Source organism: Podarcis cretensis, assembly GCF_951804945.1.
Source record: "Podarcis cretensis genome assembly, chromosome: 6".
In the NCBI taxonomy this organism is placed as follows: Eukaryota; Metazoa; Chordata; class Lepidosauria; order Squamata; family Lacertidae; genus Podarcis; species Podarcis cretensis.
This window is the reverse complement of record NC_137175.1, coordinates 953,692-979,816: the sequence shown is the minus strand read 5'-3', so window position 1 is coordinate 979,816 and position 26,125 is coordinate 953,692. Positions and strand designations below refer to the sequence as shown.

At 53.9% G+C, this 26,125-nt stretch overlaps 3 protein-coding genes and 1 long non-coding RNA gene across 5 annotated transcripts; 3 read left to right on the top strand and 1 right to left on the bottom strand.

Moving 5' to 3' along the window:
* The first annotated feature begins 1,952 nt into the window (after positions 1 to 1,952).
* On the top strand, positions 1,953 to 7,108 carry LOC307218155. Its single transcript, XR_013839831.1, has 3 exons — positions 1,953 to 2,115; positions 2,637 to 2,938; positions 6,287 to 7,108. It is a non-coding gene; the product is annotated as an uncharacterized lncRNA (long non-coding RNA).
* A 4,437-nt stretch (positions 7,109 to 11,545) lies between these two features.
* Positions 11,546 to 15,888, top strand: SNX21 (sorting nexin family member 21). The gene is made up of 3 exons (XM_079979782.1): positions 11,546 to 12,706; positions 13,323 to 13,477; positions 14,574 to 15,888. Exons 1-3 carry the CDS (start codon positions 12,436 to 12,438, stop codon positions 15,243 to 15,245), a joined length of 1,098 nt encoding a protein of 365 aa, XP_079835908.1. The 5' UTR covers positions 11,546 to 12,435; the 3' UTR covers positions 15,246 to 15,888.
* ACOT8 (acyl-CoA thioesterase 8) lies at positions 15,794 to 21,053 on the bottom strand. Its single transcript, XM_079979856.1, has 6 exons — positions 20,917 to 21,053; positions 19,104 to 19,240; positions 17,987 to 18,212; positions 16,906 to 17,063; positions 16,281 to 16,472; positions 15,794 to 16,158 (listed from the first exon to the last, which is right to left on the bottom strand). Exons 1-6 carry the CDS (start codon positions 21,024 to 21,026, stop codon positions 16,040 to 16,042), a joined length of 942 nt encoding a protein of 313 aa, XP_079835982.1. The 5' UTR covers positions 21,027 to 21,053; the 3' UTR covers positions 15,794 to 16,039.
* Positions 21,054 to 21,728: 675 nt separating this feature from the next.
* Positions 21,729 to 25,183, top strand: ZSWIM3 (zinc finger SWIM-type containing 3). Of its 2 annotated transcripts, none has more exons than XM_079982413.1 (2): positions 21,729 to 22,013; positions 22,295 to 25,183. In XM_079982413.1, exons 1-2 carry the CDS (start codon positions 21,859 to 21,861, stop codon positions 24,357 to 24,359), a joined length of 2,220 nt encoding a protein of 739 aa, XP_079838539.1. In that variant the 5' UTR covers positions 21,729 to 21,858; the 3' UTR covers positions 24,360 to 25,183. The 2 variants fall into 2 exon arrangements, with proteins under 2 accessions (XP_079838539.1, XP_079838540.1); XM_079982414.1 differs by having other exon boundaries at positions 22,007 to 22,094.
* The last annotated feature ends 942 nt before the right edge of the window (positions 25,184 to 26,125 follow it).

Sequence of the window (26,125 nt, the reverse complement as noted above, 5' to 3'; positions counted from 1 at the left end):
TTCTTGGGCAAGGTGATTGAGCGAGCGGTGGCCAAACAACTCCAGGCACGCCTGGAAGAAGCGGACCATTTGGATCCCTTCCAGTCGGGATTCAGGCCTCATCATGGGACTGAAACTGCCTTGGTCGCACTGGTTGATGATCTCCGGCGGGCTAGGGACAAAGGTGAGAGCTGTTTCCTAGTTCTGCTGGATCTCTCAGCGGCGTTTGATACCATCGACCATAACATCCTTCTGGACCGTCTTGAGGGGCTGGGAGCTGGGGGCACTGTCATACAGTGGTTCCGCTCCTTCCTCCTGGGCCGTGTTCAGAAAGTGTTGGTGGGGGATGAGTGTTCAGACCCCTGGGCTCTCACTTGTGGGGTGCCTCAGGGTTCTGTCCTCTCCCCCATGCTTTTCAACATCTACATGCAGCCGCTGGGAGGGATCATCAGGAGGTTTGGGCTGGGTGTTCATCAGTATGCAGATGACACCCAGCTCTACCTCTCTTTTAAATCAGAACCAGTGAAGGCGGTGAAGGTCCTGTGTGAGTGTCTGGAGGCGGTTGGAGGATGGATGGCGGCTAACAGATTGAGGTTGAATCCTGACAAGACAGAAGTACTGTTTTTGGGGGACAGGAGGCGGGCAGGTGTGGAGGATTCCCTGGTCCTGAATGGGGTAACTGTGCCCCTGAAGGACCAGGTGCGCAGCCTGGGAGTCATTTTGGACTCACAGCTGTCCATGGAGGCACAGGTCAAATCTGTATCCAGGGCAGCTGTTTACCAGCTCCATCTGGTACGTAGGCTGAGACCCTATCTGCCTGTGGACTGTCTCGCCAGAGTGGTACATGCTCTGGTTATCTCCCGCTTGGACTACTGCAATGCGCTCTACGTGGGACTACCTTTGAAGGTGACCCGGAAACTACAACTAATCCAGAATGCGGCAGCTAGACTGGTGACTGGGAGCGGCCGCCGAGACCATATAACACCGGTCTTGAAAGACCTACATTGGCTCCCAGTATGTTTCCGAGCACAATTCAAAGTGTTGGTGCTGACCTTTAAAGCCCTAAATGGCCTCGGTCCAGTATATCTGAAGGAGCGTCTCCTCCCCCACCGGACACTGAGGTCCAGCTCCGAGGGCCTTCTGGTGGTTCCCTCACTGCGAGAGGCCAAGTTGCAGGGAACCAGGCAGAGGGCCTTCTCGGTGGTGGCGCCCGCCCTGTGGAACGCCCTCCCATCGGATGTCAAGGCGATGGACAACTACCTGACATTCAGAAAACATCTGAAGGCAGCCCTGTTCAGGGAAGTTTTTAATATGTGATATTTTAGTGTATTTTTCATCTCTGTTGGAAGCCGCCCAGAGTGGCTGGGGAAACCCAGCCAGATGGGCGGGGTACAAATAATAAATTATTATTATTATTATTAACCTGGTGGGATAAGTCCCACGACTGGAATGTAATAATGGAGGGATACAATCTATTTCAGAGAAACAGACCAGACAAGAAAGGAGGTGGAGTGGTGTTATATGTCAGGGATGTGTATACCTGTGAAGAGATCCAAGATTTAGAACCTCAAAGCCAAAGTGAGAGCATTTGGGTCAAAATTAAGGGAGAGAAGAATAACAGGGACCTCATTGTGGGAGTTTACTATAGATCCCCAAGCCAAACGGTGGACATAGATGATGCCTTCCTGGAACAGGACTTGCTGATCAGAAGGTCAGCTGTTCGAATCCCCGCGACGGGGTGAGCTCCTGTTGCTCGGTCCCAGCTCCTGCCAACCCAGCAGTTCGAAAGCACCTCAAAGTGCAAGTAGATAAACAGGTACCGCTCCGGCGGGAAGGTAAACGGTGTTTCCGTGCGCTGCTCTGGTTCGCCAGAAGTGACTTAATCATGCTGGCCACATGACCCGGAAGCTGGACGCCGGCTCCTTCGGCTGATAAAACGAGATGAGCGCCACAACCCCAGAGTTGGCCACAACTAGACCTATTGGTCAGGGGTCCCTTTACCTTTACTTTATCAGAGTTTCTAGGGGGCTAACCAGGTTGGGATAGCTTGGATAGCAGGCTGGTTGGATTTTGAATGTCTTATGTAGATTTTTCAATTTCGTTGTTCTGTATGGGACAAATGACAATAAAGATTAGGTAAAGGTAAAGGTACCCGTGTGCGGCTCTGGCTCGCCAGAGCAGCGATGTCACGCTGGCCACGTGACCCGGAAGTGTCTCCGGACAGCGCTGGCCCCTGGCCTCTTAAGTGAGATGGGCGCACAACCCCAGAGTCTGTCAAGACTGTCAACCCCTGCCCGTACGGGCCAGTCTTGACAGACTCTGGGGTTGTGCGCCCATCTCACTTAAGAGGCCAGGGGCCAGCGCTGTCCGGAGACACTTCCGGGTCACGTGGCCAGCGTGACATCGCTGCTCTGGCCAGAGCCAGAGCCAGAGCCGCACACGGAAACGCCGTTTACCTTCCCGCTGGTAAGCGGTCCCTATTTATCTACTTGCACCCGGAGGTGCTTTCGAACTGCTAGGTTGGCAGGCGCTGAGACCGAGCAGCGGGAGCGCACCCCGCCGCAGGGATTCGAACCGCCGACCTTTCGATCGGCAAGTCCTAGGCGCTGAGGCTTTAACCCACAGCACCACCTGCGTCCCTTGTAAAGATTGTAAAGATTATTGTATCGTAAATGACCTGTGGGGTGGTGCAGTTGTTCTTCTTTTAAAGGAATGCTCCACAGGAGGAAAGGAATCTTCCACAGGGAGTTAACCCCCGGCTCTCTTACTGTGCATTGCTCACGCCCCAGTCTTCTCCCCACTGCTTCTTTTCCACAGGAAGGAAGGAATCTTCCTCTTGCCTGGAATTTGGGTCACACCCCCTGGCCTCCTTGGCTGCAGGTGTGTTTTGAACGAGCCAGGCTGGCCCGGCGACAAACGCCAAAGGAAATCAGGCAGTCAAGCGAGTTTGATGAAGAAGGTGGGTCCTTGGCTTCGCAGAAGGGCTTTTGCCTTGTGCACCAGGGAAATCAGGTCAGAATGTGCAGGGAACATTATGTTTCCATAACCGGAACTTGCACACAACTCAGAGTTCTTCCCAAACGCAGGCGAGATGTTCTTGTCAAAGTGCAGTCAAGCGTATGCTGTATTTTTCCGTGTATAAGACTATATTTTTTCCTAAACTTTGGAAGTTTAAAATAAGGGGTCGTCTTATACATGGAGAGTGCAATGCGTTTTCTTAAGTTTGAGTCCCAAAAAATAGGGGGCGTCTTATACACGGAAAAATGCGGTAATACTTATTTTATTTCTTTGCTACTTTTCCACTCGCAAAAAAAATAATGCTCAAAGAGACACGCAGCAAAGAAAACCGAAATGCATTTCAACACCAAACAGTGCAAAAAGAATTTCCTAATAACATATCAAAACAACTCAATAGCAAATATAATAACATGGGGGGAAACAATATTTCAGAACTCTAAATAGAACAAGATTGCATAAACAACATTCAGCATCCGGTAACAAAAATAGCAAGGGAGCTTGACAGTTTCCCCTTGGTCTGGAGACAACCCCTGCCATGCTGTCACTCACAGCCCCTCTCCTGCAGATGGATGCTTCAGCTGAGATTCATGCATTGCAGGGGGTTGGCCTAGATGACCTTTGGGGGTCCCTTCCAACTCTATGATTCTATGATTTCTCTCCAGAATGAGGAGTTTTACAGATTTATGTAAGAATGTTAGAAGCTCCTGGCTACATCCTCTTCTCACGGTGGCCAACTGGATGCCAGTTCTGGGAAACCTGCAAACAGAAATCGAGCACAAGATCCCTCTCCCTTCCTCCAGTTTCCAGCTCACCAACTGCGGAGGCACAGCAGAGCCACCCTGGCCGGGAGCCCTCCAGAGCCCTCTCCCCCTCCACGAATTTGCCTAATCCTCTTTTAAAGCCATCCAAGTTGGTGGCCCTTGAAAAAAAAAAGGTCTTAATAAATGTTCATAAATGTACTAAGCAAACATGTACATAAATATATAAACCACATGTCTGAAGCAGCACAGGAAAACAGCCCTGAAACCATTCTGACTCCCATACTGACCAAATGATTTCTCTGCAAGGTCAAGGAAAATGGAAGAGCCTCCCCATTGTCTTTTCCTTCACAAATCCTGTCTTAAGGGTATGTCTGTGTATGAATAGGGTATGAGCCTGTAACCTGACTCAGGAAATAAGTATTTGTCACTACAAAAGACTGGCCAGGCTCCCCAGGGTATCCAATCAAGTGATCATTAACAGGTAACCTGCCAGACAGGAAATAAACAATGCACTCAGGTTTCTGTTGTAGACAGCCCTTTCTGTGATGTATGTATGATGTTTCTGGGGGTGGTCTTGGACTCCAGAGTGGGCAATTTAAAATGTCTATATAAGGGCGGGCACACCTTTGTTCAGGGTCTTCCTCCTGCGTGTGAAGGGGGCACCCTGTTGCAACAGCTTTAATAAAGACCAGGCTTACTAGCTGCTTTGCTTCTCCATATTCTCTGGTTGGCCTCTGTTCTTTTCTCCCACAGATGGAGAACCTGCAAAGGACTCTATAAGGGCTCTTGTGGCCCCCATAAGGGAATAAGGGCAGATTTTTCGTTTATTACACCCTGATGACTTGCTTGTGGAAGCAAATCCCCCAGTTTAGCTCTGTGCTGTGTGAAGAAGTCATTTCTTTTCTCTGTCCTGAATCTCCCGACATTCATTGGGCGCCCCTCAGTTCCCATGTTAGGAGAGAGGGAGGAAAACTTCTCTCTGTCCACAGCAGGAATTTGAAACTTCTATCATGCGGCCTCTTGCTCACCCTTTCCCTGAACGAAAAAGTCCCAAACATGGCAACCTTTCTGCAAAGAGGAGACACTCCGTCCCCTTATTCAGCACAGAAAGATTTGGGGGAGGAGGGAAATGGAGTCTTGATAGCACAAGGATAGAAGAACAAGGAAATCTCAACAAAAGAAGAGTGGCAAGGGAAATTGATGAGTTATGCAGAACTGGCTAAACTGACATACAAACTGCGGGACAACTGTGGCTTTAAGGAAGAAAGGGAGCTTTTTGCAAATTATCTAAACAGACAACAAAATGAACTAGACTCCTTGGCAGGTTTTGAATAAACATACACAATTTTATTGATTGTTAATATAGTAGATAGATAATATAAGGATTTATACATTTTTACAGTATGCAGAGAACAATATGTGATGAGAAATCAGAGAAAGGAGCTGAGGGAAGTATGGGGGGGAATTGATAGGAAGGTGGGAAAGAAAAAGGGGGGCAATAATGAATATAATATGTTTTGATATTTTGATATGTGGAAATTGTTAATAAAAAAAACTTTTAAAAAATGGAGACACCATTTTCCACAGGGCCAACTCCAGGTCTGAGGAGCCCTCGGCAAGGTGGCCTTTGTGGGGGTCCTCTAAGTCTGCGCCCCCTCCAGAGGCTCATCTGCAGGTAGAAGTTTCTTCATATTGGGGGGGGGGGCGAGTTCCATGGGTTACCGTATTTTTCGCTCTATAAGACGCACCAGACCACAAGACACACCTAGTTTTTTAGAGGAGGAAAACAAGAAAAAAATATTCTGAATCTCAGAAGCCAGAGGGATCGCTGCGCAGCGAAAGCAGCAATCCCTCTTGCTGTTCTGGCTTCTGGGATAGCTGCGCAGCCTGCATTCGCTCCATAAGACACACACACATTTCACCTTACTTTTTAGGAGGAAAAAAGTGAGTCTTATAGAGCAAAAGATACGGTAACTAGGAGCTGTGTGAACAATTAGTTTCTTTTCTCTGCCCCGAATTTTCCAAAGGTCAGCTTCATTGGGTGGCCACGAATTCAAGTGCTGGGAGGAGAAAAACTATTCTCCAAGCACAATATTATTTATAGAGGCTCACTGGTGTAGCCTGTTGAAGTGTGGTGAGGCAGCGCTGTGTAGTGGTTAGAGCATCAGACTAAGACCTGGGAGACCTTTGAGCCTCCACTGGCCATGAAGCTTTTAATATTTGATGAATCATTGTATTTAATTATTTTGCTGGAAGCTGCCCAGTGTGGCTGGGGAAACCCAGCCAGATGGACCGGGTATAAATACTAAATAATAATAATAATAATAATAATAATAATAATAATAGCTCATCGGGGCTGACCTTGGGCCAGTCCCTCCCTTTCAGCCTAACCTACTTCACAGGGTTATTGTGAGGATTCATCTTGGAGCTCCTTGGAGATGACATATAAATGCAACAAGATAAATAACTTTAGAGAAAAACAATCCAAGGTTTAGGGCACTTCGAATGACCCATTTATTGCTGCGTAGGTTTTTGTGGACGACGGTCCGGCTCACCAGCTCCCTGCCCTCCCGCCATAAGGAAGCTTCTGCTTCTATTTTCCAGGCGTCAAGAGAGAGTGCCTAATCTTAGGGACAAAACACAGGTCAGTCACGAAAGGTGAGCAAACGCACCTCGAGCCCCGGGGGTCCCTTCTTCCCATCAGGAGCGCCAGCTTGGCCCCGGGCCTGTGGGTGCCAGGCGGCGCGCACGACCCCGGCACTGAAATCTGTGGGTGCCCGGCCCCTTGGTGGGGATTTTGGTGGGTGCTGCGCGCACCCGGGGAATCCCCGCCTGCGCTTCCAGCCCTGCGGCTCCGCGCCACGGAATTCCTTTGTTGCCTTTGCGCTGCGCCCTCTCCAAAGCTCAGGGCGCGTCGCTGATTTCTTCGCCCCGTCTCCAAGGGGCGCCTCGGGAAAGGGAGCCCGTCGGGGCGCACGCCTCTCCCGGCTCCCAGGCGCGGGCGGCGGGGGCGGCGCTTCCTTCCCGGAGCGCGGGGGGAGCCGAGGGAGAGGCCGGCCACGGAGAGCCGGGAGGAGGCGGCTGGAGGAGGAGGAGGAGCCGCCGCAGCCCGAGCGGCCATCGCAGGAGGAGGAGGAGGAGGAGGACGGAGACGCCGGCGCCCCCCGCCGCCTTTGCCTCCAGGTGAGCGGCGCCCGGGGAACTGCCCGCTCGCCAAGAGCCGGGGGGGGGACCGGGCGGGGGTCCCCCAGCCTGTGCCCCCCAGCCGGACTTCATCCTCGGCGGGGCGAGCTGCAAGCGCGCTTCCTCCGGGCATGTGCAGAGCGCGCATCCCTTTGCGCGCAAGCTTCCTCGCCCGCCAAGCCCCCGGACCTTTTCCCGGACGGGGCCGCGGCTCGGGCCTGCCATGGGTGGGGCTGCGCGAAAGGGGCCCCGGAGCATGTGCAGAGTGCCCCCTGCCGACTGATCCTACGCGCTTTCTGGGGTGGAGGGTTTCCAGGGCAGGGCTGCGCCCCTGCGCCTTTGGCAACACCTGCCAAAGAAAGTAGGGCGGGGGGTAGCTTGCGCCCCCCACCCACCCTCCTGCTCCCTTGTACCTGGGGGGGGGGAGGGCAAGGCCCGCCCTGGCACCTGCCGCCCCAGAGCAAGGTGGGCTGGGCTTTCATGTGTTTTATTTACTGTTTGTGACATTTGTTACGTTGGCAATTATGTAAATCTTGTCAGCCGCCTTGAGCGTTGTTTTAACCATGGAAAGGCAGCATGCAGATAAAATGATGATGATGAGCTGGAAGAGCCCGGCGTGCCCTGCCTCACCTGGGGGTGCCCTGGGGCTGAGGCACCTTGGCATCAGGTTGAGGCCCCAGGTTGCCCCTGTGGGTGCTCAGCTTCCAGCCAGTGGCGTAGCGTGGGTTGTCAGCACCTGGGGCACGGCAAGTAATTTGCGCCCCCTAACCCATGGATTTGCGCTCCCTAACCCTACCCCTACCCCTAACCCCCAGATGTTGCGCCCAGTGTGGCCGGGCCCCCCTGCACCCCCCACGCTACGCCACTGCTTCCAGCTGCTCCCTTGGGACAAGAACCACGAAACCTCTGGGGACGGGAGGGTGCTGAGTGCCAGCCTTGTGTTGCTCTTCCTCGCTGGGTGTGCATGGGGCGAGCATTCTCCCATGCCAGGCAGGACGCCTCAGGCTAGCTCTGGCATGCAGCTGCTGCCTCTTCTCTTCAGGCTGGCCTTTCCTTCCTTCCTCCCTTCCTTCTACATCCAGTCTGTACCCTCTGCAGAGAGACCCTCTCTCTGGCAGAAAAGCCCCGCAACTGCATTGGCAGCATTAAGAGAAATTAAGCAGTGTAAATAAGTTTTGATGGATGCAATAATACTGAATGTTTTAGTTTTTGTAAAAACACAGGGATTTATGATATGTAAAATGAACCATGGAAAGAGAAACAAAATTAAAAAATTCCTTCCAGTAGCTCCTTAGAGACCAACTATGTTTGTTATTGGTATGAGCTTTCGTGTGCATGCACACTTCTTCAGATACACTTTGCATGCACACGAAAGCTCATACCAATAACAAACTGAGTTGGTCTCTAAGGAGCTACTGGAAGGAATTTTTTTATTTTGTTTCGACTACAGCAGACCAACACGGCTACCTACCTGTCCATGGAAAGAGAAGAAGTCCTTGATATCCTAAAGATGTAAAAATGAGTATTTTAAATTGTCAAACAGAAACTATAATGAAAATTATATATATATAAAGAAAAGCCACGCAAACTAAAGAGTCATCATCATGTTTCATTTTGTTGCATTGCATTTATATCTCCAAGGAGCTCAAGGGGGTGTGCGTGGTCCTCAACAACCCTGTGAGGCGGGTCAGGCTGGGAGGCAGCGACTGGGCCCCAAAGTGAGCTTCATGGCTGTATTGGGCTTTGAGCCCCGGGCTCTCCCAAGTCCTAGTCTAACACCCTAACCAGCACTCTGCACTGACTCTAATTATTATGGGCTTTCGAAACCACATTTTAGGGCACAGTTGCCCCTCCAAAATAGTGCACAAGGCACCATGAGAAACACAAGGGTCACAAAATATTAAAAATTAAGCAATTGTCCAGTTAAGACCACGTGACACCCCCTTAAAATGGAGCAGCGATTAACACCCATTATTAATAAAGCAGCGGTTAATGCAGAGCAGACTGAAATGAAAATGGTTTGCATATTCTTGTCAAAAACTTCCAAAACAAGGCTGGCGGGGAGGGTTAATAATAATAATAATAATAATTTATTATTTATACCCTTGCCCATCTGGCTGGGCTTCCCCAGCCACTCTGGGCAGCTTCCAAAAAAATATTATAATACTGTAATACATCAAACATTAAAAGTTTCCCTAAAGAGGGCTGCCTTCAGATGTCTTCTAAAAATCTGGTAGTAGTTCTCTTTGACATCTGGTGGAAGGGCATTCCACAGGGCAGGTGTCACTACCGAGAAGGCCCTCTGCCTGGTTCCCTGTAACTTGGCTTCTCGCAGTGAGGGAACCACCAGAAGGCCCTCAGCGCTGGACCTCAGTGTCCGGGCAGAACGATGGGGGAGGAGACGCTCCTTCAGGTATCCTGGACCGAGGCAGTTTAGGGGTTTAAAGGTCAGCACCAACACTTTGAATTGTGCTCGGAAACGTACTGGGAGCCAATGTAGGTCTTTCAAGACTGGTGTTATGTGGTCCCGGCAGCCGCTCCCAGTCACCAGTCTAGCTGCCGCACTCTGGATGAGTTGTAGTTTCCGGGTCACCTTCAAAGGTAGCCCCACGCAGAGCGCATTGCAGTAGTCCCAGCGGGAGATAACCAGAGCATGCACCACTCTGGCCAGACAGTCCACGGGCAGGGAGGGTCTCATCCTGCATACCAGATGGAGCTGGTAGACAGCTGCCCTGGACACAGAATTGACCTGCGCCTCCATGGACAGCTGTGAGTCCAAAATGACTCCTATTTGCGCAAGAGCACCATGAAGTGCAGGGCAGCTGCTGCCACCCCCACCCCCCAAACCCTGACCCTCACATCTGGCAGCTTTCTTTCTGCTACAGGCAGGCCAGAGCCAAGGACCTCCTTGGCCGAATGCAAAAGCCCAGGCAGGCTTGCAGGGGGTGCAGGGTGGGACAGGGCAAGCTGCAGCCCTCCAGATGTTGGCTGGGCTTGATGGGAGTGGGAGCCCAAAGAACATCTGCAGGGCCACAGGATCCTCGCCTCTGAGTTCAGGGCTTTAGAAGCCAAACTTCGAGCTTTAAATTGGGTCCCAAAACGAAGGAGGCAGCCCATGTAACTGTAGAGAATGGGTGGGGGGCTTGGCCCCAACCAGCACTCTCGCTGCCATATTCCCACATTGGACTAGATGACCCCTGGGGTTCCCTTCCAGCTCTGCAATTCTGAGATCTGATGAATCTGTGACATTGGTGTTTCCAAACTGTCTTCCAAGGCAGAGTGGGCATCGTAGTATCCGGAGTGGGCACAAGGTAAATCAGGATCTGCTGGTGGACCTTTGAGGGATTAACTAAGTTCTAATAATATTAGCATAGCAAGTAAAAACTACGTATATGAGGGCCATTCACTTTTCACCCCATGTCTCTTTCCCGTAAAATATGGGTGCCATTTGGCTGCCTTGTCTTGAGAGTTTTGCAAATCCCTGAGCAGGTGCAAGATGGCAGTTTTCTGCGCAGATAATTCCAGTGCATGGTTTATGGAGAACAGTGGCTAACAGGATCCGTTCCCCAAGAGACCTTTTTGCAGCTGGCTCTGGTTGGTGGATTGTGGAGTTCCAGCAAAACCACGGAGCAGATCCCACATGCCGGAAGTCTGCCTAGCCCTGTGTTAGAGTCACCCAGCCTGGATGCAGACAGAGCAGGTATCAGAGAGAGCCGTGTTTTCTCCAGAAGCTTCTAAAAAGCATCCCTGGCCACTGATTCCTGCCCTGAGAGTACCAAATCCAGGACCATCCCCAAACCATGTAACCCCCCCATGCAACTCCCATGTAAGACAGGTTGCACAACTCCGTCCAGATCAGTGGACCCACATCAGTGGGTTTCCCCACCCATATCCATCATCCATCTCCAAACAGCTCCAGAAACTTCTTGTTCTGAACTTCTATCGCCTCCCTGGCTTAACGGCAGAAACGAGGTAGAGCTGCTGGTCACCTGCTGACAGGTGACACAGCAGCCCAGCAAACCTCCAGATGACTCACTCAGCCGTTTCCTATAGGTCACTGGCTCCCAAAGTGGATAATACTGCCCGCTGGGGGGCTGGGGGGTTACCTAGGGGTGCCAAGAGGCGAGGGAGCAGGCACCGGAGGTGGCGATTTAAGATGCCTGCCTGCTAAGAGACTTGAAACCAGACATGGGGAACCTGTGATCCCGTCATCAAGGCCACCCACCACATTAAGAATTTACTGAACAGTCGTTACTCCGTGTGGAACCTAAGACTCTTAATCTCTCTCAGACTTTGAAAAGCTGATCTCCCTGGATCAAGTTCATCAGTTTTGTTGAATCAATTGAACTAAATTTTGTCCCAAGACAAAAGCAGCTTCAGTCTTCCCTTAGCAACCGTTTATACTCAGTAAGTTTTGAGATTTTTGCGCTGTCTTTTCCTACATAAGGGGTGCCTCTTAAGCTTTGTGGGAGCAGCTTGAGGAATCTGTTAGGGTTCCTTCCTTAGCTGGTGGCCACCACAGGCCCAGAGAGCAAGAGGACTGAGGTGGGTCACAAAGGAAGTGCCACAGAATGGCCTGTGGGCCAAGACTGGAGAGACTGGAGAGCTGTCTCTGAAGTTAGTCCACGGCTGCTGCCTTACGCCACAATTTCTCTCCTTTGTGCATCCAGGTACATCTTCACCCTCTTGGAGGGCAGCTGTGTAGTTGGTACCTAGAAGCACATGTGGTGCGGCTGCTCAAACGTGGCTGAATTTTGGAAAGAGGTGTTTGCCAAGTTCTCTTGGAGAACAAAACAAACTATTACTCCCATCTTTCCACCTGGCGCTTTGGAGCCTGCATATGGAAACAGAACGGGATTCGAAAAGCACTTACTTCACATCTCTTAACAGCAGGCTGGGAAGACCTTTAAACTTACCGTAATAGTTTGGATTGCTGGTATTCAAGAGTTTGGCAAACGGCCCTTCTTGAGTATCTAAAAGGCAGAGTTTGGATCACTGTTTGTAAAATGTATGGCATGGTCTTACTTCTTACAGAGATATTGCAGCATGTGGAAGCTCAACGCCATCCGAACATGCATATGTCTGGCTCATTTAGGACTATGTAGAACCTTCATACTCAATAATGATGGAACTCGCAGGCAGAGAATACTTTTACTGTTATGAATCTTTATTATTTGTGAAGGGAATCTTTGTACGAGTCAATACTTTTACTACCCCCCTTTGAAGCTGTGCTGGGTCTTTGTACTTTGTCCTTTTGGGGTGTGACGCTTTATGGGTTTAAATCTCTGTTTTCTTTTTGTTACATTTTCACTTTTCTGTGTGTGTTGAGAAGCCAATAATATATATAAGGAAGTGCGAAAGAGGGAAGCAGAGAAACTGGGCTCCACTGGGGAAACCCCTGCCCCATGGCGTGGGGGGGGGGAGGCCTGCTGAGAGTGACCTAACTGCCTCTTCTTCCCTGCAGGGCTCTCCCCCCCCCCCCGCCGGCATCTCCATGGCCTCCCGCATCCTGCACCGACTGCGGCATGCCCTGACCGGAGAGGGCGAGCGGGACGGCCTGGCAGGCTGCAGCTCGGAAGCGGAAGAGTTCCCAGAAAGCTCCGAGCTGGAGGATGACACTGAGGGTCTCTCCACGCGGCTCAGCGGGACACTGAGCTTCACCAGCAACGATGAGGAGGAGGAAGAGGAGGACGAGGACATTGGCGTGGCTGGGCAAGGCCAGCCCCCAGAGCCAGACCTGCTGGGCGAAGACACGGAGGACGCTGGTAGGGCCCGGCAGCAGAGAGGGTGGTTTGCGGGCACATGGTCAGTGCACAGGTGCATAGGAGAGCACGTTGGGCAGGGGCTTTCAGTTAAGGGAACTGCCTGAACCCGAAACGAGAAGGAGCCAAGGGGCCCTCTCCATTATTATTATTATTCCTTGCAAGTGTGTCGAGGGGGAAGGGGGCAGTGCCCGTCCTGTGATGCCAGCCATGGCTCAGCCCCTTCAGAAGCAACTAGATCACTCACAGGTGCGGCGCTACGGAGCACTGGTTGCCTCGCCCCCAAAAGGATGCTGCAGAGTTGGAAAAGGTTCAGAGAAGGGCAGCCAAGAGGATCCAGGGGATGGAGGGACTCCCCTATGAAGGGGCTTTTTAGAGAGAAGGCAAGCAAGAGGTCACATGACAGAAGTATGTGGAAGTGATGCTTCCACAGGGAAATCGGATAGAGAAGAGTTTGCCTTCCTCTCTCAGAGTGTTTGGTCCCAGCTCTTCTCCGTGCCAGAGACAGGAGCCACCAAATCTTCAGCTCGAGCTCGTGCAGACCAGGAAGCAGGGACCCCCTCCCAGAGCTTGACATCTGCTTTCTTCCTTTTCTGCCTCCCCCCCCCCCCCACTGCAGAGCACAGCCCCCCGACGGAGCGCAGGGGCAGCAACCTGCTCACCCGGCAGCTGCAGGAGCTCTGGAGGAAATCACGGGGCAGCTTTGTGCCCCAGCGCCTCCTGTTTGAGGTCACCAGCGCCAACGTGGTCAGCGAGCGGAACTCCAAGTACGTGGTGAGTGAGATGGGGGTGGGGGCAAAGGAAGGAACCCCCCCCCAGACTGTAAAGAACCTGGGATTGGAGGGGCAGCAAAAACAAGACAGAAGAAGGACCCAACATCTAGAGGGAGGGATATTGTAGAGAGAAGCTGCCTCTCCTGGCCTTAAGTCAGCCAAACGCCCATGGACAGGTGTTCTTGGGGTCCCCCCTGTCCCTGAGGAAGTTCCAACTCTACGACCTGGAGAAAAAAGGGGGTGGTCAGACTTTGCCTGCCCCACCCTCCTCTGCCTTCTCGGTGGTGGCACCCGCCCTGTGGAACGCTCTCCCATCGGATGTCAAGGAAATAAACAACTACAGTGGTACCTCTGGATGCAAACGGGATCCATTCCGGAGCCCCATTCGCTTCCTGAAGTGAGCGTAAGATGCATGGGTCACGTTTCGCCACTTCCGTGCATGACGTCATTTTGAGCATTTGTGCATGGGCGAGCAGCAAAACCCAGAAGTAACGCGCTCTGTAACTTCCAGGTCGCCGCGGAGCGCACACCAAAAATATTTAAGCTGAAGCGTATTAATCCTGAGTTATGACTGTATCTGACTTTTAGAAGACATCTGAAGGCAGCCTTGTTTAGGGAGGTTTTTAATGTTTGATGTTTTATCGTGTTTTTAATATTCTGTTGGGAGCCACCCAGAGTGGCTGGGGAAACCCAGCCAGGTAGGCAGGGTGTAAATATTATTATTATAATTATTAAGACTGGAGTTGCCTCTTCTCGCACCCGCCATGCCTTATTGGGAGGGTGGGGGGTGTCTTGTAGGGTGCCTGGCCCTGACTATTTTCTCTTTTTCCTTTTGTGCTGCCACGGTTTGGGCAGAAGAGCCTCAGGTAACTTCCCCTTGGCTGCTGCTGCTTCACCTGCCTGGCTTTCCCAGCCCATTCCTTGCTGCTTGGGGATCTGTCCGCGGAAGGGGGGAGGTAGGCTCACGCAGCGGGAAGCCAAGGAGAGGGGCATGCCTCCCCGTTTGTCTTGCTGTGGGGTAGGGAGGGGGTTACTGGATTCCCTCCCTTTCCAGGCAGCCCCTCTCACTACTGCCCGCTCCCTGTCCCACCCCACAGCTCTACACCATCTACTTGATCCGCGCGGGGCAGTTCGACAAAGCGCCCGCCTGCATCTCCCGCCGCTACTCTGACTTCGAGCGGCTGAACCGGCACCTGCGCCGGCGCTTCTGCGGCGACATGGCGGGCGTCTCCTTCCCCCGGAAGCGGCTGCGGTGCAACTTCACGGCCGAGACCATCGCCAAGCGCAGCCGCGCCTTTGAGCAGTTCCTGTCCCACCTGCACTCGCTGCCGGAGATCCGGCGCTCGGCCGACTACCTGGAGTTCTTCTTCCTGCGTGACCTGCAGGCGGCGCAGAGCCTGACGTGCTCTGGGAGGTACCCAGAGGCCCTGGCGACCTGGGCCAACGCCCACCAGCTGCAGGAGAGGCTGGGCGCCTGCCGCTCGGGCCACTTCCTGCTGACGCTGGCCGGGCTGGCTGTCTGCCACCAGGAGCTGGGCCAGGCCGGGGAGGCGCACGCGGCCTGCGAACGGGCCCTGTGTCTCCTGGAGGCGCAGGACAGTCACCCGCTGCTGGCCCCCTTCCTGCAGGCCCACATCCGCCTCTCCTGGGTGCTGGGCAGGGACAAGCGCCAGGCAGAGGCCCGGCTGCAGCGACTGCAGGAGGCCGGCAGTGCAGAGATGCACCCGCCCACCCTGAAGGAACTGCTCATCAAACAGCCCCTGCCCTGAGGAGGCCGGCTGGCTTCACTTTGGATCGTGGGAGGGGAGCAGCCCAGGCAGAAACTGGACCGTTGTTTTAGGGGACGGTAAACTCGTCCCTCCCAAGGACCACTGTGCCCCCGCGAGGAACAGCCGCTGGGGCTGTTTATTTGGGGCTCCGTAGAGGAATTAGATGCCTCCCTGGCTTCTGAAAGGGACTTCTTTGTAATGCTTGAATGCCTCTAGGAGGAAAGGGATAGCAGCATCCGCCTGCCGTGTTTGTCTGACACTAAAAGCTGTTACGGTAGGCAGAGGGGCACAGCTCCTCCCCCCAAGTGGAAGCCTGGGGGTCTCCAGAGGTGGGTGGTGCTGTTGCTGCTAGTTGGGGTTCCAGCCTACTGGGGAGAGGGGAGCTGAGGTTCCAGCCCCCAGGCTGAAAAAGGGAAGATTTTAGAGTGGTTTCCAGGGAAGAGGGGCTGCCTGCTCCCACCTCTTCCAATGGAGCAGGGCGTCAAAGGGAAATCGGGTGGAAACCAGGTCCCTCCCTCCCTCCCCTTGCAGCCTCAGGAGACCAGAGCCTTGGAGGGAGGGGCTACCGCCCCTTTATTAGCGACAGGGAAAGCCAAGGGCCAGTCTTGTAACTCCCTTCACCCAATAAAAAGGATGCTCGTCAGTGCTTCTGTTTGTGGGTCTCTGTGCAAAAGCCGCCCAGACCAGCTGGCTTCCATCTGGCTGGAGAGCTGCTGCCGTTCTAGCATGAGGCCTGCAGGGCCCGCCCAAGTCCACAGGGGCCGCGCCTCTGAGCAGAACCGCTCTCTTCCTCGCTACAGCTTGCTGCCGGAGGGCTGCTCCTTCACACGGATGACGCCTTCCTGGGCACAGCTGGCAGCCAAGACGCCGTCCCTGCGCCACAGACGCCCGTGCACGAGGCCCCGGGACCCCCCTGCATGTCAGAGAGAGGAGGAGGAGGAGGGCGGTGGCTGAGGACTGTCTGCTGTGATGCAGAACAGCCCTCAGGCGTCTCTTCCCCGCACAGCCCCCCCATGCTCCCTGCCTGGCACCTACCTGCCCAGGGGCTCTCGCACTCATACAGCATCCAGTGGTCGGCCCTGAAGGGGGCGTGGAACCACATGGAGTGGTCCAGGGAGACCATGAAGCTGACCCTGTAGTGCTGGTGGGGGAAGAGGGCCGTCTGCAGGAAGGCGTAATCCGAGATGTAGGCGGCCACACAGCAATGCAGCTTCATGTCACATTCGCCTGCAAAACAGATATTGCTGGCTGGAGGAGAGAGCAAGGCGCAGAGGGGCGGGTAGCAGAGAGCCTGCTGAGGGGGCAAGATGTATGAGCTGGAGAGGAGGTGGGGCAGCCCATGGCAAACTTGAAAGACCCAAATGATCTCCCAAAGCAAGTTCCTAGGCCTCAGCATTGTGCAGCAATCTCTCCAGAGACCAAGTCCCCGGGCAGGAGCCTGCATGTTCCACACATCCCTCCCCACCCCATAATTCTCCTCCCTTACCCCAAAATGTGTGTTTGGGTTTTTTTTCTTTTTAAGATTCTGTAAATTGAATACTGATTCAAGTGAAAGGATGCAGATTCACATTGATACCTGATTTAGAGGACTTTTCTGGGCCTCAGACCAATCCCTGGTATGTTAACGGGGGGGGGGGGGGGCAGGTGCCAAAGAGCTTACCTATGTGGCCCCTGGCTCTCACCCACAAGAGCTGCTTGGGCTCCTGGGGTCTCCGGTGGAAGAAGTCTGGGGGGTTCACTGGCTTAATCTCAATGGGAACTTCTTGGGCCAGTATCTTGTTGAGCCCTTGCCTGTATCTGTCCAGAAGGTTTGGGTCCCTTTGAAAAAAGAGCAGACACAGAAGAAATGCATAATTGAGAGGTAAATACGGATGATTGTCAGAGAAGCTGAAGGAAGTCCAAACAGAGTTAAATTTGTGAAAATTTGGATAAGATTGTATATTTGTGTTGAAAATTAATAAAAAATATTTTAAGAAAAAAGAGCAGACACAAGCAGTGAGCTGGCTGGGGGCACAAGGGGGGCGCCATTGCAGGCGAGCAGGGAGCCTTTGCCCACGGGTCCCAGGCAGCCTGGGAAATGTCCAGGGGTGGAGCTGCAGCCCCAACACCACTGGGAGGGTCTGGAAGAAAATGGGGACAGGGACGGTCTGGAGGAAAATGTTGGGCCTCATTCTCACTTGCTGAGCCAGGCATACCAACAAAGACTGGTAGAAACAGGGCTTTTTTCCACCAGAACTCACTGGAGCCTTCTTACAAGAGAACAAGGGAGGTGTGCATGGTGAGCTCTGGCACCAGAAAAATAGCACTGGGTAGAAGCTGTCATGGGCTAAAGGCAGAGCCCTCTCCCCTCCTGCAGTTTCCATCCTGGCTAGTCTCCATTGAGAGCCCTCACTTCCTGATCCTCTTTCCAAGCCACCCAAGTTGGTGGCTACCACTCCCTCTTGTGGGAAGGAGTTCCACAGACTAGCCTGGCCAACCCAAGTTTTCTGGAGCTGTGGCAGATCCAGGGGAGAGTTCTGAACTGTGAGCAAACCCAGAGCTGAGGTCAGTGCAGCTGCTCCAGGAAAGCCCATTGCCCTCCTGGAGGACACACTTTTCCCACATCACAGCTGGCTCCCTGGGCCAGGCAGGAGCCAAGGGCAAGGCCGGTAACTTCGGCCTCAGGAAGCCTTCAGCTTCTCTAGGTACGTGGCCAAGCGGACGGTCTTCTGGACGAGAGGTGGGGACCCCGTGCCACTCACTGCAGGTACTTCTGGATGAGCTCTTCCTGGGTCAGCAGTTCCTCTGGAAGGGGCACGTCCGGCATGTGGAACTGGTGCTTGACGGGGCTGGGCTGGTCCTGCTGGAAGGAGGCCTGGCAAATGAGGATGGGCTTCCCATGCTGGATGGCCTTGACCGACCGCACCGAGAAGCTCTTCCCGGTGCGAGTGCGCTCCACCTGGTACAGAACCGGCACCGTGGGGTCCCCTGGAAGCAGGAAGGGCCTTCGGTCAGCTCACTTGCCGCCCCAGAAAGGGAGAGCGATGGGAGCATTATGGCTGCTATGCAAGCAAGCACTCGCTCTCTTGGTTTCTTCTCTATCTCCTTTTTCCCCCCATGCCAGAGATCAAGAGCAGTGCTCAAGCAGCGTCTGGGCTGTGCCCCGGAATAACACTAGGAGCATGACAGTGAAACAGGGGTGGGTATGGCTGGACTGGTGGGAGCAGCAGCAGCTTCTGAAGTGCGAGGGGACAAAGTTCAGGATTTCCTCCCTCTGTTGTTTTCAGTCCCAGTCAGACCAAAAGTGGTGATGAACTGGGTCTGATGCCACCACCCTTACAGCTGCTGTTGCAGCTTCCTGGGACACTCTGCCTGCTAAGATGTGGCCTGTCTGGGCCTCGAAGGAGAAGCAGGAGTGTCCCCCAGTGGCCAACAACACACAAACCACCATCCACTAAAAGCAGCAGGCTTAAGGCAAAAACAAGTAGGTAGTACTTAGATGCTGCACTGAGGAATTAATGGGAATCACAGCTACAATGAGTGATTGTATTTACTGGTTTTGGGGGGAGAGAGAGAGAGAAAGAACGTAAGACAAGCCTGCTGAATCAGGCCAGTGGCCCATCTACTCCAGCAGTGGAATCTGTGTGACCAGAAACAGCCTCCCTTGGGTGATTAGATGTGGAGGCCCAGTAGCCACAAATGGCCATCTCCGTCCATCACACCTTGCCTGTGAGCTTCCTTTGGATCTTTACTTTGGGTGTGGTTGTGTGAGTCATCACCTTCTACTGCCAGTTCTGCAGCTTACCGGGGTCTGCTTATAAGGCGCTGCTCAAGAACTCCACCCTTCCCACCCCCTCCTTTCCCAGAACCTGTTATTACCTGCTCTCACGAAGTAGCAATGCAACGAATGGACTTGTACATCTTCACTCACAGCCTTTGCAGCTGCCACCAAGGCCTGGCCCACTATCTGCCCACCGAAGAGTCGCTGTGTGACTGGCACCCAGTAGTGCCTCCCACTAGGAGAAAGACAACAAAGTGAGGTTATTCCCCAAAATATGGCACCTTTCTGTCGGCCATGATTCCTGCTTTTTGTTGCTTTTTAGCATACTAGGGTGGCCTGTGGGGACAAGGTGGATAGTGTGCAGTCAAGTCAGGCCCACATAGTTCTTGCAATAGTTCTTGCATAGTTCTGATAGCATTGCAAATCAGAACCTTGCAGCCCACTCTCACAACTATCTGGGGTCAGGGCCCAGGACATTTGAATTTCTCCCAAAAGCAACTCCCAGCACGAAGCTTGGCTTGTTTTCAGAAAAGACAGGGAAGCAAGAGAGCCCATTTTGTTTCTTGTGTTATTCCAGACCAAGGGACTGTCTTTCAAAGGGCAAAGCCACCCACTCAAGTTGTCACCTGTCAAAGAGACATACTTGGGCTTTGCCGCTTTGTGTGAGATGGCCATTTTTGTTTCATTTGTTTGCAAGACAGATATGAATCCATCAACAAGACTTTGATTACACTGTTGCCTTTGTTGCCTATGCTGTGGAAATAGAAGTACAGCCTGGCTGCTGGATTAGGCAAAAGAAGGCCCATCTAGCTCACTGTCCGGCTCTCAGAGACCCCCACAGACAGAAACACTGATAAGCAGCTGTCTTATGATCCTAATTGCAGACAAAAAATTAAAGGGGGGGCTTTTTTTTAATCAAACAACCAAAAACATAAGAGCTTCAGTGCCATTTGGTGCTGCAAGACGGGAAGAAACCTTCCAGAAACTTGGAGAAGAGAAGATTGAGATCTCAATACGATAGCCATCTTCAACTATCTGAAGGGTTGTCCCATGGAAGATGGAGCAAACTTGCTTTCTGCAGGGGAGGAACCGAATGATTCAAATTGCATGAAAGAAGATTCTGAATAAACCTCAGGAAAAACTTTCCGAGAGTAAGAACAGCTTGGCAGTGGCAGGATCTCCCTTGGGAAGGTTGTGTACTCTCCTTCCTTGGAGAGCTCTGTTTAGGGGAGTTGTTTATGTTTAATGCTGTATTGCGTTTTTAATATTCGGTTGGGAGCCGCCCAGCGTGGCTGGGGAAACCCAGCCTGATGGGTGGGGTATACATAATTATTATTATTATTATTATTATTATAGGATTTGAAACAGACGTTGGATGGCCCCCTGCCAGGGATGCTTCAGCTGAGATTCCTGCATCGCAGGGGGTTGGGCTTCGGTCCAGTATACCTGAAGGAGCGTCTCCACCCCCCATCATTCTGCCCGGACACTGAGGTCCAGCTCCAAGGGCCTTCTGGCGGTTCCCTCACTGAGAGAAGTGAGGTTACAGGGAAACAGGCAGAGGGCCTTCTCGGTGGCGGCTCCCACCCTGTGGAATGCCCTCCCACCAGATGTCAAGGAGAAAACCAACTACCAGACTTTAGGAGACATCTGAAGGCAGCCCTCTTTAGGGAAGCTTTTAATGAATAATGTTTTAATGTCTTTTTAATCTCCTGTTGGAAGCCGCCCAGAGTGGCTGATGGGCGGGGTATAAATAAATTATTATGATTATGATTATGATTATTATTAATGACCCTGGAGGTCCCTTCCACCCCTACAATTCCGAGACTCTAGGTCCACAACATCGCCCAAGACGAAGGGCCCGGCCTGGGTCCCTCCCTCCCTCCCCGGCCGCCCTCCTCCGCCCCCGCTGACCGAAAGAGGTCCAAGTCCAGCTGCTCCAGGCTGAGGACGCTGGTGACCAGGAGGCTGCGCAGGTCGCCCTCCTTCCGCTCAGGCCGGCCGGTGTCCGCAGGCGACGCCATCTTGAACCGTCACCTGACAGGAGGCCGCCGGAAGTCCGCGCGGCCGAACCCGGAAGCGCTCTCTCCCTCGCTCTCTCCCATTGGCTGCGCGGGGGGGGGAGGCGGTGGCCCCGCCCACTCGCTTCCTGACGCGACGTCCGGAAAGCGGAAGCTCCCTTTCCGGAGGCGGAGGCGGAGGCGGGTCCTGCCTCCCGATTGGCCAATCTGCTCGCCGGTCCCTGGTCTCGTGGCCTCCCCGTTGGCCGAGAGGCTGCCCATCCTGCGGCGCGGCCCCTGATTGGTGGGTCTCGGGCGAGGGGCGGGCTCCGTCCCCTGTGGGATGCCGGCGGGCCGAGCGGGTCTCCTTCTGCAGGGCGGCCTGGAGGGAAGGAGCCGGAGGGAGAGAGAGAGCGAGCGGGGCGGAGCGGGGGGCCGCCCGGCCGGGAGAGCGGAGGAGGGGAGAGCCGAGGGAGAGGGGCTGTGGCGCGGGAAGGGTTAATGGGCCACACGCTCAGGGCAGAGGGAGGCCAGGCAGGAAGGGGTTAAGCCCCCCCCAAAAAAAACCCCATTAATTCCCCTCTCCCCACACGAAAAAGAGAGAAATCCTTATTCCCTTTGGGTGGGACTGGGTGGATTTTGGGAGCTTCCAGGCAGGAAGGGGTTAACCCCTCCTCATTTGGAACCATTGTTCCCTTTGGGTGGGTTGGGAAGGGGGCCTGGGGGGGCAGCAAAGGGGCCTGGGGAGGGGGCTCCCTTCTCCCCAACCCTCCACACCCCAGTTATCCTGAGGGGAGATGCTCTAGGGTAGGGATGTGCCTCTGGGTAGCATCCTGACCCTTTGCCCTGGGCAGCCATGGAGCTGGGCTCCTGCTTCAAGAACTACGAGGACTTCCGGGAGTGCTTCAGCACCTACAAGAAGGAGAACCGGCTCCAGTACGGCTTGAGGAGCTGCGTCTCCATCCGCTTCCACAACCGCAAGAACGGGACCAACATCCGAGAGGACGTCACGTAAGGAGGCCGGCGCTTCAGCCTCTCGGGTGGGAAGGGGGGGTGCCCTTTTCAGAATTCCCACATCTAAGATACCTTTTGGTAGGACTGCTGCTGCGGTTGTGAGGGGTTGGTCTGATGGCTCAGTAGGTATATTCTACCGCTAATCACTTACAATAATCCTAGAATGATAATCCCAGAGAACTGTGGCATTATCTCACTGATTCTCCTGATTAATCCCATTAGTTGGGCTGCCGGGGCAATGACCCTCTTGACATCCCCTTTCCTCTTCCATTCACCAGGTTTATGCAGGCGAAGTTTGGCTGCTCCCGGTCAAGAGACTCCAGCAAGAAGAGGAGGCAGCAGACCAGCTTGTGCCCGGCGTATTTTGTCCTGCAATACAACGAGGAAATCGACCGACTGGTGATCAGCGAGCTGAGTGGCAACCACGTCCACACAGAGTCCAAGGCTTCCTTGGTCAGCTCCAATGCCCCACCTGGGACCAGGATGGCAACGACGCTGCCTGGCCCCCCCAAAGCTCCCGGCAGCCCCCCAGCTAAGCTGCGCAGGGAGGAGCCAGTGGAGGTCGAAGCCTGTGAAAGGGACAGCGACGTGAGCGTGGAGGTCGAAGTGGACTCTGACGAGCCTCCGCTGCTCCCGCCCTCCCCACGCAAGGAAGCCGAGGTTCCTCCTCAGGCGGGGGAAGATGGCTCCTCCAGCTCTGCTTTCCTCCAAGTCGCCGAAGTGATGAAAAACTTCCTGCGGGTGGACATGGGCTCCTTGGCCTCCATCAGCGTTGGCAGCGACCAGGACCTGGAGAGGCTGAGCTTCCAGACCAGCAAGATGAGGAGCCTCTTCGTCAAGTTCCCCGAGAGCCTTCTGCTACACCGGGTCCAGAGCAAGAAGGGCCACACCCTGTACGCTTTCCTCGTGGAGAGCAAGGAGAGGGTGGGGAAGTTGGTCCACCTTGCCATCTTGAAGGAGGACACGCAGGAGAACACGCGGAAGATGTTCTCCGTCTTCAAAGAGTTCAACCCCGAGTGGCAGAAGGTCAAGGTGGTCTTCATGGACATGTCCTTCCTCCACCGGGCCAGTTTGCAGGAGCTCTTCCCTTCGGCACAGGTCCTCCTCTCGGTCTACCACACCGTGCGGCTCCTGGAGAAGAAGCTGAAGGAGTCCCACGCTTCTTTCTCCTTCAAGTACAACTTCAAGCTGGCCCTGAAGGACGCCGTCTTCTCCACCTCCACCTCGAACCTGGACGCATTGTCCCAGCAGGTGAGGCACGTGGTGGACCAGGACTTGTACAAGTACCTGCGGACTAACTGGTTCTCCTGCGAGATGCTCTGGTACATGCACGCCAAAAAGGGCCTCCATTCCTGCAGCACTTACATCGACAGCTTGGACCTCGTCGCTCAAAAGCTGTCCCAGATTTTCGGCACCCAGCCGTCGCTGGAGACCAGCATCCTTCGCTTCGTGGAGTACGCCGACAGCTTCAACACCAAAGGCCTGGAGAACCTGACCCAGGGCCTGGCGGAGGACAGCCGCAGCGGCCTCATGCAGGAGCTGAAAGTCCTGGCCCGGCCCGCCGTGAGACGCAGCTCCAGGACCGCCTCACAGCAGCAGCAGCAGCCATTGCCCAGGAACGCAGCAGAGGAGCCTCCGAAGCAGTTCACCAAATACAGCCCAGCCAAGCCTGTTGCCACCATGCTGTCGGCCCTGCGGGACAGCTGCACGGACGTTGCCTACCAGCTGTGTCTGAACGAGTGGGACGTGGTGCAGAAGTCCGTCCAGCTCCTGAGCTTTGCCAGGTTCAAGACCACGGTGCAGCTGCTGGAGGACACCCACCAGGTCAGCAGGGACGGCAAGAGCTGCAGCTGCTACTTCCACTGCCGCTACCAGCTGCCCTGCCGGCACATCTTGTCCATGCTGCTGGCCAACCGGGAGGTGGTGGGGGAAGCCATGGTGGGCAAGCGCTGGCAGAAGGAATACCAGCACCTTTCCGTCTTGGGGGAGAACCTTCTTGAGTTTACAGAGCCCTCCGCAGGCCCGCTGGGGGCAGTGGGGGCAGCCTCAGGGGAGCGGGGGGACAAGATCCAGTCTCTCAGCAAGGAACTTGGGAACCTCTTGCTGCAGAGCGAGGGGGAGGAGCTGGAGGAGCGCACCTCCACCCTTAAGATGATTGTCAACATCTGGACTAAGTGTTGCGAGCTGCAGGGCGGGGAGGGGCCAGAGAAGAAGCCCCTCAGCGTCCGGAACGTAGGAGACCTCCCCTTTCTCTGGGTGAAAAAGGAAGAGATGGAAGAAGTTGAGGTGACTTCAGGAATGTCCAGCCCAACCGTTGAAGACGTCCGGACTTCCCTGGCTTGAAATCCACGCCAGTGTGGAATCGTGAGCAACTGGAAGCAACCTTGACTGTGTTCCGAGCCCACCGTGGTTTTTCCCAGCTAAAGAAACTCAGGGTTGCTGCTCAGTTTTGCAGCAAGAAAGCAGACTCTGTTCTGGTCCTCCTTTGGTGGCTGCTCTTTATGAGGACTTGGCATGCAGGTGGTGGGCACAACCGTTCCTCCTGACCTGTGTGCTACAAAGGTCCCCCTTTGACTGACTCTGACGCACACACGCATTCTCCAGGTTTTGCAGCCCACGGCTGCAGGCTTGACAATCAGGGAAGGTCTCCTTCCCACGGGGGGCCCTTCTCCAGGGCATCTTCCTTGCCAAACCTTCGTCCGTCGCTCTTGACTCACACATCTTGTTTCCTCTTTGCCGTCTCCCTTGTTTTTTCTTCTTCTTTAACGCAGGTCATTTTAAGAGTTGGAAGGAATCCCAAGGGCCATCACCTCCTACCTCCTGCTATGCAGGAATCTCAGCTCCAGGGCAGATGGCCGTCCAACCTCTGCTGAAGACCTCCGAGGAAGGAGAGCCCACCTTCCGGGGTAGTCGTGTTTGGCTGCTTCAACGTGATGTGACTCTCTGGGCCTGATGCATGCAAAGAATTACTGTCTTGGTTCTAGCTGTATTTTTACTGTAATGCTTCTGGGGTGGAGGCTGGGCCCCCCCGCCTGGCTTCAGTGGCAGGGAAAGGCGATGCTGAGTTGTTGCTTTCTTTGTTTATCCTGAAGCCTCTCCCAGCAGGGACTAGTTTTGCTGCTATGTACTTAGACCAAATTATTGTTGGAAATAAAAGTCTAACCGTCCTCCTTTGGTACCTGAACATACTTTTCCGTTTAACCTTGTGTTTCAATTCTCTCCTCTCTGTTTGCTGTTAAAAAGCGAAACAAAAGACCAGGTGGCCAGGATATCCTTGTAGCCAAAACTCCAAGCAGAACTCCAAAAGTGGGTTTGTGAAGCGCACTGTTTCTCTGCCTTTTGGGAAGGTAATTAGTTCAGAAAGCTGGGGCAACAGAGCAAAGGCTTTTCATTTAAGACTCACAGACCAGTTAAAGGCCTAAACTACTGCGCTGTGGGTTAAACCACAGAGCCTAGGACTTGCTGATCAGAAGTTCGGCGGTTCGAATCCCCGTGATGGGGTGAGCTCCTGTTGCTCGGTCCCTGCTCCTGCCAACCTAGCAGTTCAAAAGCACGTCAAAGTGCAAGTAGATACAGTGGTGCCTCGCAAGACGAAAAGAATCCGTTCCGCGATTCTCTTCGTCTAGCGGTTTTTTCGTCTTGTGAAGCAAGCCCATTGACGGCTTAGCAGATTAGCGCTATTAGCGGCTTAGCGGATCAGCTGATAAGCGGCTTAGCGGCTTCGAAAAAGGGGGGGAAGGGACAAAAAACCGCAGGAACTCGCAAGACATTTTCTTCTTGCGAAGCAAGCCCATAGGGAAATTCGTTTTGCGAAGCGCCTCCAAAACGGAAAACCCTTTCGTCTAGCGGGTTTTCCGTCTTGCGGGGCAAGGTGAGAAGGTAAACAGCGTTTCCGTGCGCTGCTCTGGTTCGCCAGAAGCGGCTGTACGCCGGCTCCCTCGGCCAATAAAGCGAGATGAGCGCCGCAACGCCAGAGCCGTCCGCGACTGGACCTAATGGTCAGGGGTCACTTTACCTTTACTGTGTGCAACCCAGCGGCGTTTGATTTGCCAGAAGGATAGAAAAGGTTTTGGGAGAGGGTGATGAGAATGTGTGGTGGTACACTCGCA